Raw genomic sequence first — 14,197 nt, 5'->3', positions numbered from 1 at the left:
GACAGGGGTGCCCAGAGCCCTTCCAGTGGGACAGGGGTGCCCAGAGCCCTTCCAGTGGGACGTGGGTGCCCAGAGCCATGCTCTTCCTTCTCTAAGCCTGTGGCACAGAAGGCACAGAAGATCCTCCAGTGATGGCAGTGCTGATTTCCACCTCTCAACTCACATCCAGATCCCATTCTGCCCTCAACATGTGCCTCTATTTTATAGACATATTGTTGCTTGAATTAAAATGAGGTAATTTTGAAAGCATAGTATCAAATACCAAGTATGAAGTTAGTTGATTTACTCATTCAACAACTATTGACTGCTTACTAGGTATAGGCGGTAGGTACAGGCAGTGGTCTCAGGTGTCCCAGCCTCCCTCATAAATCGAAACTATTCTGTAAATGTTTGTTGAATTGATGTGACATAGGAGTTCTTCAGAGTGTGTTTATGTTGCTGTGAGATGGAAGTGGAGGATGGCAGGGAAGGAAACTAACATGGTTTGAGTTCTTACCACATGCCTGGCACTGTTGCCTCACAACAGGCCTGTGAGTCCTGTGGGTCATAAGAGAGAATACAGGGAGACTCGGGGGTAACATCCCAAGACACAGGTAGTAGGTGACAGCACCGTTTCTGAATTGAGTAGGAATGGTTGCAAGATGTGCTTCTTGCCACAGAATGACCCTAGCAGGTCCCCGCCCTACTCCAATTTTTCTCCCAGATCAATGACCCAGACCAAATCCACACCAGAAATGATTACCCCTGAGTGTAGGCCAGAAAGTGGGAATCATGTGAAATCAAAGCAGAGTGAGGCTCCATCATCATAAGCCAAACAACAGCCTTTGATGCACGCTCAAAATTCCTTCCATGGTAAACCACTGCGAGGAAATCTCACCCAAACAATATGCTCTTGGCAGAGGGAGCGCGGATATCTTTCAGGCATAAAGCTACTAGCAAGGACCCCGAATCATTCAAGGGAGTTGTTGGTTTTCCCAGAAGATTTAGTTTTTTGAAATAAAATTGTAGAGGATTTCATTTGCCCCTCTGCCCCTGCGCTGGTCCTCGGGCCTCCCTCGTCTCTAACTCCCTGGAGAAGAGGGTCGTCCTGGAGCCCTTGTCCTCGTGTTGGTTCTCAGCTCAGCATCCATGCATCCTTTTCTAAAGTTTAGCACTAATTATTTACTCTAACAAAAGAAGGGTAAAAAAATAAAAAGAACTAAAGAAGTTATTATCTGGCTTGATCTCCAAAACCAGTCCCTGCGATTGGAAGTCATTGCCTAGACTTAAGAATAGATTTAGGAAAGAAAGAAGGATATTTATTCATTTAGTCAATCATTCAGCAGAAAATTAGGGTGTTTCTGTGTCACTGAGGTGCCGCCCCCGAAAATGAGTACAGAAGCCTCTGGTGTCTACACCAGAAGGGGAGGGACTTAAAGAGCTTCACTTAAAGCCGGCCCCCGCAGGGCTCCAGAGCCAGTGGCACCGGGGAGCTCCTGCCCACCGCGCTCAGGTGGCAGCCTGGCCTTGGCGCCCAGAGCATGTGACAGTGGCTCCAGCTGACCCCCATTCGGTTCACAAGGCCCCACTAAACCTCAGCTAGTGTGAACCACCAAGCTCCACTCCAGCTGACTACAGAAGTAATCAGTGTGTATATGGGAGAAACCAACCAGCAGCTGCAGACAATGTAGGAAGGATTGTTTGGTTCAAGAAGGCAAAAGTAAGAGCCATGGGTGGGGGTTTCCAGGGGACAGAATGCAGTTCTGGAGAAGGAAGAACACTGTAGCTTAGAAAATGCCTCTAAGTAATGAGCTGTCCCTCACAAAAGATACGCAGTCAGAGGTCAGAAGAGCACCCCTCAGAAGTGCTGTGAGGGCCAGTCCTGTCCTGGACAAGATCCTAAGACCCATTCCAACCGCGCGTGTCTCTGATTAGGACCAAATGAGTAGCCCAGTAGTTCCTGCTGTGGAGGCTGAGACAGGACAGATGACTGTGGGCTGCGCTGGCAGCAGCAGGCTCTGTGCAGGGCCTGCTGCTCATGTCAGGGCTTGAGGGTGGGTGAGGTTTGGGTAGAGAGGGAGACCCCCAACATGGTGCATGGTTCAGGAAAGTACCCTTTACCTGCAAAGTAAAGGGACTCCTACTTAGCTGGCTCTGGAGTTGCAAAAGGAATTAATTATTGTTTGTGATACACTCTAAGGTCCCTCAATGAAAGAGCTTGTAGAAATGCAAATTATTATTACTGTCATTAACGGTGCTAGACGTCTAGCCTGCTGGATGGTGCCTTGGTTTAGCTCTGAGCAGAGAAGAAAGGGAACCCAGGCAGTAAGTTTGCTTTGGCTGTTCCAGGACAGGGGCAGGAAGAAGGAGCTGGCCATGGAGGGCCTGCCCACTACTGTGAGAGCCAAGCCACCGACTGCCAGCCAGGGTCAGTGTGAGCTCCCAGCTTGGGAGTCTGGCGTCGGTGTCCTCGGCGGGCTGGGGCCCTGCTCAGGTTCATTCCTTGGCCCAGCAGGGACCAACCAACCCTTGATAGCACAGGAGCTAACCATGAGTGAGTGAGTTTGGGGTTGTCTGCTGGTCTGAAGGATGGAAGGAAGATGGCCAGGATGGATGTTGGCCATCCATTCTTGGGGTCCTATCTGGAGATAAAGGGGAGACATATAGAAACCTCACATGTATAATGCCTTTGACGATGCTTGTTAAGGCTTTTGAGGGAACCCCTGTAGTAAAGCACAGGGGAGAGTTGCTTCTACTTATGAAACAGTCTCTGGCTAAAGTGGTTGGATTGATACCAAAGCAATAATAAGAATAATGGACAATCATATATTAGACCGGGAAGTGAACTAGGAAGCCACTCCTTCACTTTACAGATGGCCTCTGGGACACAGAGAGGTCAAGTGTGCATCCAAGGTTGCATAGCAAGTAAGGCGAGGGGCATCGCCACTCAGGCCTCCCCATTTCTAGTCCATCAATCAGTTATGTTGGGATAACAGTGCCCACCATTTTAGAGTCCTTTGCAGATGCAGTGCTTCTCAACAACCCCGGGGAGTTTTAAGATGCCAAATGAATTTATGTTACAGGAACCTTCTGGGGGTAATTGTTTAGAGAACACTCCTGCTGCCCATGTGCTCCTGGTGTGTTGCCCTTCTTTCCTTCTTTCAGACTCTCAGAGCAGGCCCGGTCTTCTCAGGGGTGTGAGTACTGTCAGAACCACATGGACAAGCACGAGGAAAGTCAAGTTCATCCCTTTTGTCCATTGTTGTCACGTCATAATTCTACTGAAAGGCCCCCCCAGTGCTGGTCCCTAGAGAGGGAGAAAGATACCAGCCAACACTTCTGGACACAACCCTAGAAGACAGAGGACCATTTAGAAGGGTTTGTAAGAGCAAATGTAGTTAACGGGAGTTGGCAGTAAGTAGCTCTTGAAGTTCTCGAGGAAACTAGAAAATAGCTAAGATGATGTTTGGGAAGGGGAGGATCACCACATTAAAGAAAAATTTTGATGTCATCTCTCTCCTTCACTGTGGAGATGAGGACACGGAGGAGTGACTCAGCATCGTGCGCGGAGGAGAGGCTGAGACCGGGCTCCCCGCTCCCTCCCAGTGCCCTTACCCCGCAGTCAGGGCCAGGCGGAAACCACGCACACTGTGCAGCCCGCCAGCTCTGGATCCTGAGTAGCATTGCCGCCCACTAGATGCGTGATCTTCAAAAAGTTACTTTGCATCTCTGGATCGTAGATTTCTCATTGGCAAGAAGGAAGGGAATAATACCTAACTAGGAGACCCATCAGGAGGAGTAAGTGTCGAATAATACAGATAGAAACAAACCGTGTGATGTCTGGCATGTAGTGGGCCCTCCCTTTATACCCCTGGCTTCCCGACTTCTACCACAGTCCACAGGAAGACGTTTATTTTATAGCTTAATCCAGTATATATAACGGAAACAAGGGTTTCACAAAAAAAGTATTCCTTCTTGCCACATTTGATGTACTCTGCTTTTATTTAATTTTACTTTAATGCTGTCCAGGACCCACTAAATTGATTTCACAACACTAGTGAATTACACTCATCATTTGAACAAGCCTATTTGATACCTGGGCGGATATCACTTATCCACACTGGATGTATGTTCCTCCTGTCCTTTCTGTCCTTTCCGACTACCCTCCCTCTTTGTAACGGGCACATGGCTACAGAGCTACCTGTGGGCGGCCGGCGTGGGGCCCTGGGCTTTGCAGGGCGGGATGAGCTCCGCAGACCAGCCAGGCAGTGGGCTCCTCCTCCTGTGTACCCTGCACCCTCTGCAGAGCACCTCAGCATGATCAAGAAGACCCTTAAGGCCCTCCACCTGCCCTGAGTTCTGCCTCCTGCTAGGCTGCCACGGAGCTTCCCCAGGCCCCAGCCCGGTTCCCACCAAAGGCCTCGCACCCCAGCAGGGAGGGGCCGGCCCCTGGCATCGTCTTCCATGGAAGAGTTTCTTTATTTGGAATTGCTGCTTTTCCACCTATAAGCCCAGAGAGCCAGGCATCTGGGGAGATTATTTCAGCCACTGGGAGGGGGGTAGAGTGGAAAGAAGAGGGACCATGGCCTTCCTTACTACCCCTCCCCTAGTTCTTAAGGGGTGTTTGTGGGCACCCAGCTAGGAGGGCGAACACCCAGAGTGCCGGAATGACCAACCGGAAGATGGCGGGCAGGGGCCCAAGCAGCTGTGAGTGGCATTGGCTGCAGCCTGTAGATGCTGAGAGTCCACTGGGAGAAACCAAACTTCCAGCCAGGCAAACAACACTCAGAAGCCCCAGAGGACTCTCTGGAAGTGGAGGATGGTTCTATGCCCCGAAGAGTCAATCTTCTAAGTGTTCTGTCAGTCCTTTGGGGGTCTGGCACCTTCCTGCGGAGGCTGATGTCTGGCAATGTCGAGCATAAGCCTTGAGGCATGTCCAGCAGACAGTGTGGGGGCCGGACCCACGCTCCGCACGGTCAGCTCTGCTGGGACCCTGGGCACTTCCTCTTTGAGGTCTGTCCTTTGGTTTTTTCCCCTTTTGCTGACTAAGAAGGAGAGGGTTATTTGTGACCGTGGAGGTGACTCACTACCCTCAGACGACAGCTTCTCCTTAGCAGCCCCGCGCAGGTGGGCTGGTGAGCAGCTCTCCCCTGGCTGGGCCCGTGGAGAGACCCCAGCCCCCTCCAGGGGCGTCTTCATGGCATCAGCAGGAACCTGTGCTGAGCTCCTGCTTGCGCAGCGCTGGGCAGAGTGAGTGGTGGACTCGAGGTGCCTGCTGACAAGGTCCCTGCCACTTGAAGCACACCTAACAGTCGCAGATGGGAGAGACATTGGGCACCGAGATGGCTCTGGCCTGGGGTCCCAGGCTCCAGGCTACACCCATCTGGCCTCAGCCTAGCCAGGCGCACACCACCATCTTAGCTGACCCCACCTCAGGACCCAGCCTTTCTCGGTGGCCACAGTGTCACACACACCCCCAGTCTGTCATCTGGTAGGTTCATGACGGGAAGAGCATCAGTCTGAGAGTAAGGAGACAAGACTGGCTCAGACTCTGCCTATAGCTCTGGGGCCTTCGGCCAGTCCCTTGGGGCACTTGTTCATTTATGCACCAAATTGAAATTCACCTGCTGGGAAGCCCTAAGGAATTTGAGCACCCTGGGGCACTAAGGGTGAACCATCCACAAATTCTGCCCTCAGGAGCTCACAGAGAAGACTGTGTTAAAGCTGACATTATTATATGCCATGTTAGAGGGACCATCAACTTCTATGACCTTCAGTTTTTCCTTCTCTGTAATGATTGTGTGAACTCTGAGGTTTCTTTCTGTTATAAAATTCTGTAATTCTCAAGTTAATTTTTAAATAAGCCAAATGTTTGCATTCACTTGAGAAATATATATTGAGCTGCTGCGTGCTGGGTAGTGTACACGGAGCCAGGGTGTGGGGACGGGTGAATGCGACAGTGCATCTTGCCACCAAGGAGCTCCCGGGGTGTGGACAATGGCTGGGATGTGATGGACGTGTGCCCAGGGAGCGAGCCCGGAGGTGGGGGGGAGCTCTGTGGCTGGGGGAGGCTCGGGAGCCTACGAGGACTACCCTGTCCCTTCCTCTCACTTGGCCGGTGGTCCTCTCCTGCCCCTGCCTCGTCCCCTGTGCTGCACGGGGGTGCCCCGGGACCAGAGACGCGGTAGCCCCGGGAGCAGGCCTGGCCCAGCAGCTGTAGCGCTGGCTGCAGGCTCTTCCCGCGGGGGGGGGGGGGGCTGGCCGGGCACCAGAGGGCCTCCCTGGAGTGCCTCAGAAGGAGAGGGAGCTACTAGGTAATTTTGATTATTTTAGAAAAGCATTTAAAAATACCCTGTGATTTCGAAGGAGCCAAATTTCATCCCGATACTTTGATGTCTAGAAATGGATCCCAGTTGGTTGGTTGTTGAAGTCCTCCTAAACAGTTTTTGACTTAATTCAACACATACTGAGACAAGTCTCAGCCATATCACAGGCGAGGAGCCCGAGCCATGTAAGACATAGTCTAGACACCAGTCTCAGCATCAGACTCGTGGCCGGGCCTGAGGTTGGAGGCCCCAAGTGCCATGGAATCCCGCAGAGGGAGAGTGATTCCAGCTGAGGACAGGGCCACCACCTCACACTGAACTTGGGGTATTTTGTTCTCAGTATGATATCAAGCCTTTGTATTGCAAGTGGGTTAATTTCTTGTTTTGCAAATTAGGACCCCCTTAAAATGAACCAGGCCTGCTCAGGGTTTGGAGCATTTAGGGAGACTGTGTATGTAAACCAGTTACAACCACTTGTTTGTTCCTAAAGCCCACACTAGGGAGCCAGGCTGACATCGCCCGGGGCACAGCTACAGAATAAGCTCCCATCATGCCAGGCAATGGCTCACCAAGGCGCCCAGAGTTGCATGGGCAGCCTTCCCGGGGCCCTTTGCAGGGTTTGGAGTAAAGGGCACTGGAGTAGAACCGATCTCTTTGTAGAGAGCCTATTATAAGGATGACCTTTGACACGGGGAGAGTAACCCCAAATGAGTCGTCAGTAGTTACAGTGGCCATTCGGGACAGTGAGGACAAGGCAGGCCACAGGAATGATTAGTGCGACTTGTCTTACTCTATTTACAGGACTGCTTTGATTTTCAGGCCACAATCGGTTTTCATACGACTGATTGGAAACATGTGCCAGTTGAAGTCATTGCTGCAGAAGAAAACTGGAAAAAGAAATGAGCCTTAGATGTTCTGAAACTTGCCTTTATTTGCCAGAAGGAATTCTGACTTGATTCAAATGTTCTTGGTTTCCTGACAATGAGGGTCGTGTCCCCAAACCGCTTCTCCCCCCACCCTGCTCCTCCACCACGTTGGCCTGACTCGAGCAGACATCATAAGGTTCATCTTATGATTGCCCAGAGAAAAGTATTTTTGGATTCCAGAAAGAGTCTACTTCTGGTCCTGTTTTGGAAGAAGGCAATTGTTTAGGCTCTTGCAAAATAAAAAGTCCTAAGTAAACAAGGCTAAAGGCAGCAAGACCACAGGGTCCCCTCCACGTGGGAGGATGTGCTCCAGTGGCACTGGGCTCAGAATGACACTGGACAGGGATCTTAGTTGCACTCACTAAGCTGGTGTTCCCACTGGCAACATGGGAGCGTGGACAGAAGGAACCGGCGTAGGGCCACGGGGCGTGCTGAGCCTGCCGGTGAGGCTCCTCCCGTCCCCGGCAGGTCCCCAGCCCCCAGCCCCCTTGGGCTTGAGAGCCTGTTTTTATTTTCACTTTCTTAAAGCTGTAAAGATTCAGGTTTTTAGGTGTTTATTTCATGGATTTTTATTCTTTTGAAAAGCTCCGTTTAATAAATTAAAAGCTATAATTGCAGTAGGGAAAACTCGGCCTATGAGACCTTGTTGAACAGAGATCTCTAACTGCCTTCCCCCAAGGTCCCTGGGCTGCTCCCCTTGGCTCCCCATCTTAACTCTCTTCCCCAGAGCCCCTTCCCCAGAACACAGGGATTATGTTGTTTCCCCTGACAACTTACTATGACCCCAGACCTGCTCGTGGTGGGAGGGCAGGGGACGGCCAAGAAGAACAGGCCCGCCATCCCCCCCCCCCCCAAGAACTGCCTGTGCTGCCACTAAACACCTGCTCAGAGCACTGCGGTGCTCATCACGCCCTGTCCCCTTTGTGAGCAAGTCCCAGTTAACAACAACGACTATTGCCCCGCACCGCACCACACCACGCACCACACCACCTCTTATGACCCGTTGGACCTGGGCTTGGCTAGTGCTCTAATTTAACAGATGGAGAATGAAGACACAGTGAGGTCAGGTGGCTTACTCAAGGTAACACGGATATCTTAGAACCATAACTGGGTGACATGTAGAGATCAAGTATAAATCTTCTTGTTTCAGGTGAAGAAACTGAGTTCCGGTTTCTGATGGCAGAACAGGCCAGGGTCGGGGCCAGAGCCCCTGTCGTCTGCCTCGTGGTCCAATGCTCTTCCCACTTCCCCACTGTCCCCTTTAGGGTACATGTTCTCCTGAACAGACCAACTTCAGTACCCCCTCACGGGCAGTCAGAACCCCATGATTCTTAAACGTTCCTCCAGTTCACAGCATCAGCCTCTTCCTGACCGAGCCTTTGACCAGAGTGCACACAGGAGCCCACCACCAGAAGACAGCAGGGCATGCAGGTGCCTCTCACTTCCGAGCCCACCTACGATGCCACAAGTATGCCACTAGCAGCTCTGGACTGGTTTTCAAGAGATGCACAGTGTCCCAGCGACTTTGGCCGGATGTTCACCCCTGAGCTGGCCGTCTCTGTACCTCCGACTGCTAGCTGAATATGAGAAGTGGAAAGGGATCCAAGAAGGCCCAGGGGAAAGAATGAACCGAGGGCAGCGACCCTGGACCTCTCTTTCCATACAGGGTCCGTCTGTCCCCTCCCTCTCAGACCCAGCTTAGTCTGTTGGTAACAGTTGACATCTATTGATCATCTATTATGACAGGCACCAGGCCAAGTGCTTACTTGGACCATCTCCTTTAATCCTCATGAAGATTACCCTTTAAGGTAGGCGTTATTATTCCCCATTATAGTTGATGAAACTAAAACTGAAGACGTGAGTCACTTGCCCAAGTGCTAGCGCCAGTGAGGAGCAGGGCCCAGCCCTGGGCCCGGGCGGGCCGGCTCCAGAGCCCACACCACACTCCCTGTCCTTTGCGGCCGACCGCCTGCAGGCCAGGGGGGTCAGGCTCGGCTCCCTGCTTGGTAGATGAGCCCAGAGAAGAGAAGAGACCCCTGGGCCCAAGATTCAGAAGAGTAACCCTCTGAGCACCTCAGTGCTCCGGGCCCTGCTTCCAGGAGTCTGTCCGCTCTGCCCCCTGCTGTGCCTGTGAGCTGAGGCCTGGGCCTGGGGCCAGTCCTGCCCCAAGTTCACGGAAGACCTCGCGGGTCTTGGCCTGGGATTCCTTCTTTCAGTTTTGTTCTCCTAACCTGAGGCCCTGGGATTGACTGAGTTGTGATTTTATAAAACCGGGAGCAAAGGGACTGAAGTCAAAGAAGGGGGCAGACGCTCACTTGGTCCTCAGGCATGTTGAGCTCCAGTCGCCTGTAAACTCCCTCTGGCCCGGTGGGAGAGGGCTGCAGGCCTACCGCCTCGGGCCCTGCTGCTGCTCCTCTGGGCCAGTTAGAGAGGAGGTGAGGAGGCCTGCCCTCCACACCCTGTAGCACACACCTTTAAAGCTTGCCACACACTTTTTAAAAGGTGACAGATAACTAGTGCTGATAGCAAGGTTTACACTGGGCAGCTCTCTACTTCCTCCAATAAAAAAGTGAACTAAATGAAAATAGCACTTTAAAAAATATCTATAATGGGTGGGAGCCCATTGTCATTTTTCCTTTCCATCTCTTCCTCTCCCTTACCTGGCTTCATGAGGAACAGGAGAGGCGAGGCGCACTGACAACAGTGGCGGCATCATGCCTGTGAACGGCCCTTCTCCACGCTGCTTCCCCTCGGGGTCACGCACTGCCCTGGCAGGGGAAGCCCAGGACAGACCAGGAAACTTCAGAACTTTCTGAAGGAGGAAAGCTTGCTGTGAGACATGCTCCCTATTGCCAAGACCTTTTGGTCTAAGGAGCTTGCACTGTGGCAGCCCCTTCCCCCAGAAGTTTCCAAGGAAAAACTAAGCTGTTCTTTCCTCCTTCATGTTTCCTGCAAGGGTCACATCAGGGTGAGCCTATCTCCCCACCACCACCATGGGAACAGCTCAGGGCGTCTCACCCTAGGTCTAGGGTGCTCTCTACATCATCACAGTCCCCCTGTCCATGAGGACCGTTGTGGCACGGGGCAGCGGGTGGGGCAGGGCTTCGGGGTCTTAAGTCTCAGAGAAGGTGACAGTTCAGCTGGCTTGGACCATATTGAGCAAGGTGTGGATGAAGGAGTGGGCTTTTTCTTTCTAATTGTTGGCATAGTTTAAAGTTTGAGAGTGGATTCATTTTCTTCTTCAGTACCTAAATGTTACATTTGTCTGCTTCCTGGGCTTGCTGTCTCTTGCTTTCTTGAACAGCATGTAATAGACATGCCTTAACTGCCTCCTGCATACCGGTGGTCATCGCTAGTTTCCTTAATTACTTAATTGAGTGCTCCCTGTGGGCAGGCCTGTGGGGTCACTGAGAAAGGACATGTTCTCTGCTTTCCAGGAGTGGCAGGCAGCCCAGTGAGTAAGACGTGCACACGTATGACAGATGCCCCGGAAGAAGCAGTGTCCAGCTGCAGGGACAGACCGTCTGGGGACCGGGGCAGGCGTGATGAGAACACAGGCATTTGGCCCGAGCATGAATAAGGCCCAGGGGTGGAAAATGACATGTGTGAGAGAAGAGCAAGTGGTCAGTGGAGAGAGGCGGGGGTCACATCCTGGACCATGCATGGGCTTCAGGGGGTCTGTGATAGCCCCCAACTGCAGGTAACATCACAGTGGGGAGTCTTACCTGCAGCTTTTCTGGGAGAGGCTCCTTACCTTTCTTAGCTTCTTAGAGTGGGGGTGTGGGATACACGACCCCAAAAACCCTCTCTTGAAGTTCACTTTGCTGGCTTCCTCAGTCCTAGCCTCCGCGGCCTCTCTGCAGCACTTAAACAATGGCTGTTCCCTCTGGACGCCCTTTTTCTATGTGACATTACACATCGCAGGTCTCCTGCCCCACTCCCAGATATGCTCTCCCCTCGGTCTCTGCGTCCTGTCCTGCTTCCTGCTCCTGCCCCCACCTCCCCACCCCCAACTCAGCACGGTCACTCTAGGGCTTCTGCCACGCTCAGCAGAGAACCGCCCAAGCTGGGTCTCCAGCCCTCATTTCTCTCCCAAACTAGAAGACAAGGGGAACATTTCACTAGGAGAGTGAAAATCATTGAGAGCCAGGCCGCGAGTCTGGGGAACATGAAGTTTGCTAACTGGGGTGGTGACAGAGACCGCACTCAGAGAGGGTCTGTCTGGCTGAAAGCAAAGTAAGCCTGAGTCCAGGCCAGGAACGGGCCTCTGCAGCAGTTCTGTTTAAAGGTACCGAGCTCGTCCGGAAGGGGAGGGGGCCGGCCGTTGGGAGGAAGAGGAAGGACCTACAAGATGGGTCCACTGCAGGGTTTTAGAGAGAAGTGGGAGCAGGGTCTTGTTGCAGAAGTACAAGTGGGCCAAAGCACTTCCCAATGCTGAATATTGAGGAACACTTCAGTGGGAACAAACGCACGGATTCAAAGGATGGAGAGACAGCGAGGTCACAGGGACTGGAAGTTTGGGAGAGAAATGAGGGCTGGAGACCCAGCTTGGGCGATTCTCTGCTGAGCGTGGCAGAAGCCCAAGAGTGCCATGCTGAGTTGGGGGTGGGGAGGTGGGGCAGGAGCAGGAAGCAGGACAGGACGCAGAGACCGAGGGGAGAGCTTATCTGGGAGTGGGGCAGGAGACCTGCGATGTGTAATGTCACATAGAAAAAGGGCGTCCAGAGGGAACAGCCATTGTTAAAGTGCTGCAGAGAGGCCGCGGAGGCTAGGACTGAGGAAGCCAGCAATGTGAACTTCAAGAGAGGGTTTCAGTTGACTTGGTGTTGGGGGCGGGAGGCAGTCAGGTACCCTCCATAACTGCATTGTGCTACAACCTGGAGTTGCCCCGGGGCCCGCTGGGTTAAGTGGGGCTACTTGCCCTACGCTGAAGGATCTGTGTGCGGTTTTTTTTTTGTTCTGTTTTGTTTTTTTTTTTTCATTTTAGAGAGGAGAGGAAGAGAGAGAGAGAGGAAGAGAGAGAGAGAGAGAGGAGAGACAGAGAGAGAGAAGGGGGGAGGAGCTGGAAGCATCAACTCCCATATGTGCCTTGACCAGGCAAGCCCAGGGTTTCGAACTGGCGACCTCAGCATTTCCAGGTTGACCCTTTATCCACTGCGCCACCACAGGTCAGGCCCTGTGTGCGTTTTCATGACTCTGAGCACCTCTGTTCTCCTCTCACTGCTCTGGAAAGGCAGCCCCCTCCTGCCTTCAGGTTAGCTTCTCCACTCCTCTGTTTGGTGCTTCTAATCTCCTGGCAGCCTGGAGCGCCAAGCTTATTACCTGAATAAGCAGGACTGTGGGTGGCACCCTTGGGTGAGGTGCATGAGGCCTTTGCAGTACTGGTGACAAGTCTTCTCGGTGGTCCTTCCTAGGTCATGTCACAGCTCTGGGTGAGCCACTTCTGGATAAGTAAGGTGTGACTTCTCTGCTCTTACAAGATCAGGGTCAGAGGAGGGAGAAGCAGGGGGCACGTCTGTACAGCTTCGTCTCCCTGCGCTTACTATGTTTGGTTCCCAGCTGGCACCTCCACAAGGGCCTCTACAACCTCAGCTGGTGTCACACACGCGTCTCCTCGTCTAAACTGAGATCTCCCGTGTGGCAGGTGCCACGTCTGTGTCATCTCGCAACACCCCAGCACCTCCTACAGTGCCGGCCCACAGCGGGCCCAGCACGTGCCCGTGTCCTGATGTGCAGTGCAGGGCCCGCTTCCCCAGTCTGGGTGCCAGGAAGGCCGAACGGCAGAACGGTCCACCCTGCTCCCGTCAGGAGTCTTACTGACAGGGAAGGTTCTCTCGATACCCATCCTGGCTTTCTTTCCTGGAAACCAAACTACATATATATTTGGAAATAAATGGAAACGATGGATTACTTAGAAATCATTTTTACTAGGCCCTCTTTGTCTACATGAAGTTGAAGATCTAATTGAGTGAAAAGTGCAACCCTCTTGATATTTCAGATCACAAAAGCGACTGGGTAGTTGGCTTGATCAGTCTCTGGCTTGTACCTTGGACAGGCCCTTGTCTCTGGCCTGGGAAACAGCAGACAGAACCTGAGTACGGATGTCTAATAGGAATTGGCAGCCAGAAAGGTCTATGTGCAGGCTCTTTAAATATTCGTGTGAGATAGCACAATAGTGTGCGTACCTCCCTTGGAAAAATCCAGAAGGCTTTGCATCAACAGGAAGGAAAATCCAACCCAAGATGCATGAACAATAAATAACAACTGTTCTGAGTTAGATTGAAAGCTCTGAGTTGTACTTTTTTTTCAAGTTGTTTGTGCTAACCACAATTTTTTTTCTCCCTCTTTTTCCCACCAGGGCTTATTTCAAAACCTTTGTCCCTCAGTTCCAGGAGGCAGCGTTTGCCAATGGAAAGCTCTAGGAAACACCAGGCTTGAGAGCTGGCCAGACAGACTGCTCTGTCCACATGTGTGTCAGCACATATGGCCGCTTCCTGGAAGCCACTTGGAAAGTCTTTATGGCAAAGTTTTGCTCACACAGCAGCTTTGCGAGCCCCGTCTGGAGCCCAAATTTGAGCTGGCTGGCAGCACCCCGTCTTCGAGCCCCCCACCTCAGGTTGCTCCCTCTTTGTTTCCCTCAGTATATTTCTTAGTTGGAAGAAATAAAGTTACAAAAACCATGATGCAATGTTTTTCCAGGGAAAGTAAGACGTAATAAATGCACACACCCTTATTCTTTGTCTCTAAGACCAGTTTTAAGATTAAACCTTCCCTTGCTTTTTCTCCTAAAACTATCATCTTCCTTGTGTGCGCGTGTGTGCGTGCCTGCGTGCGTGTGTGTGTACGTGTGTGTTATCCACACCCCATTTGGGGCAGTCCTCCATTGGAAAAGGCCCTGTCTGAATGAGACTGACCAACCTGCATGGTTCCAGCCATCTTCTCAGCCAGACCCAGGCTGGAGCTCAG

At 52.2% G+C, this 14,197-nt stretch overlaps 1 protein-coding gene across 2 annotated transcripts in view; it reads left to right on the top strand.

The window, feature by feature from the left end:
* Window positions 1-13,914, top strand: part of BABAM2 (BRISC and BRCA1 A complex member 2) — a 394,176-nt gene extending 380,262 nt beyond the window's left edge. For both annotated transcript variants that reach the window (XM_066378625.1, XM_066378624.1), the window contains one exon: window positions 13,590-13,914. In XM_066378625.1, the coding sequence (XP_066234722.1) occupies window positions 13,590-13,669 (80 nt within the window). In that variant the 3' untranslated portion in view covers window positions 13,670-13,914. The remainder of the gene's footprint in view (window positions 1-13,589) is intronic.
* Window positions 13,915-14,197: the final 283 nt, after the last annotated feature.

This window comes from Saccopteryx leptura, chromosome 3 (assembly GCF_036850995.1).
Source record: "Saccopteryx leptura isolate mSacLep1 chromosome 3, mSacLep1_pri_phased_curated, whole genome shotgun sequence".
In the NCBI taxonomy this organism is placed as follows: Eukaryota; Metazoa; Chordata; class Mammalia; order Chiroptera; family Emballonuridae; genus Saccopteryx; species Saccopteryx leptura.
Note: the sequence above shows the minus strand (reverse complement) of the source record. Positions and strands in the feature narration are given on the sequence as shown.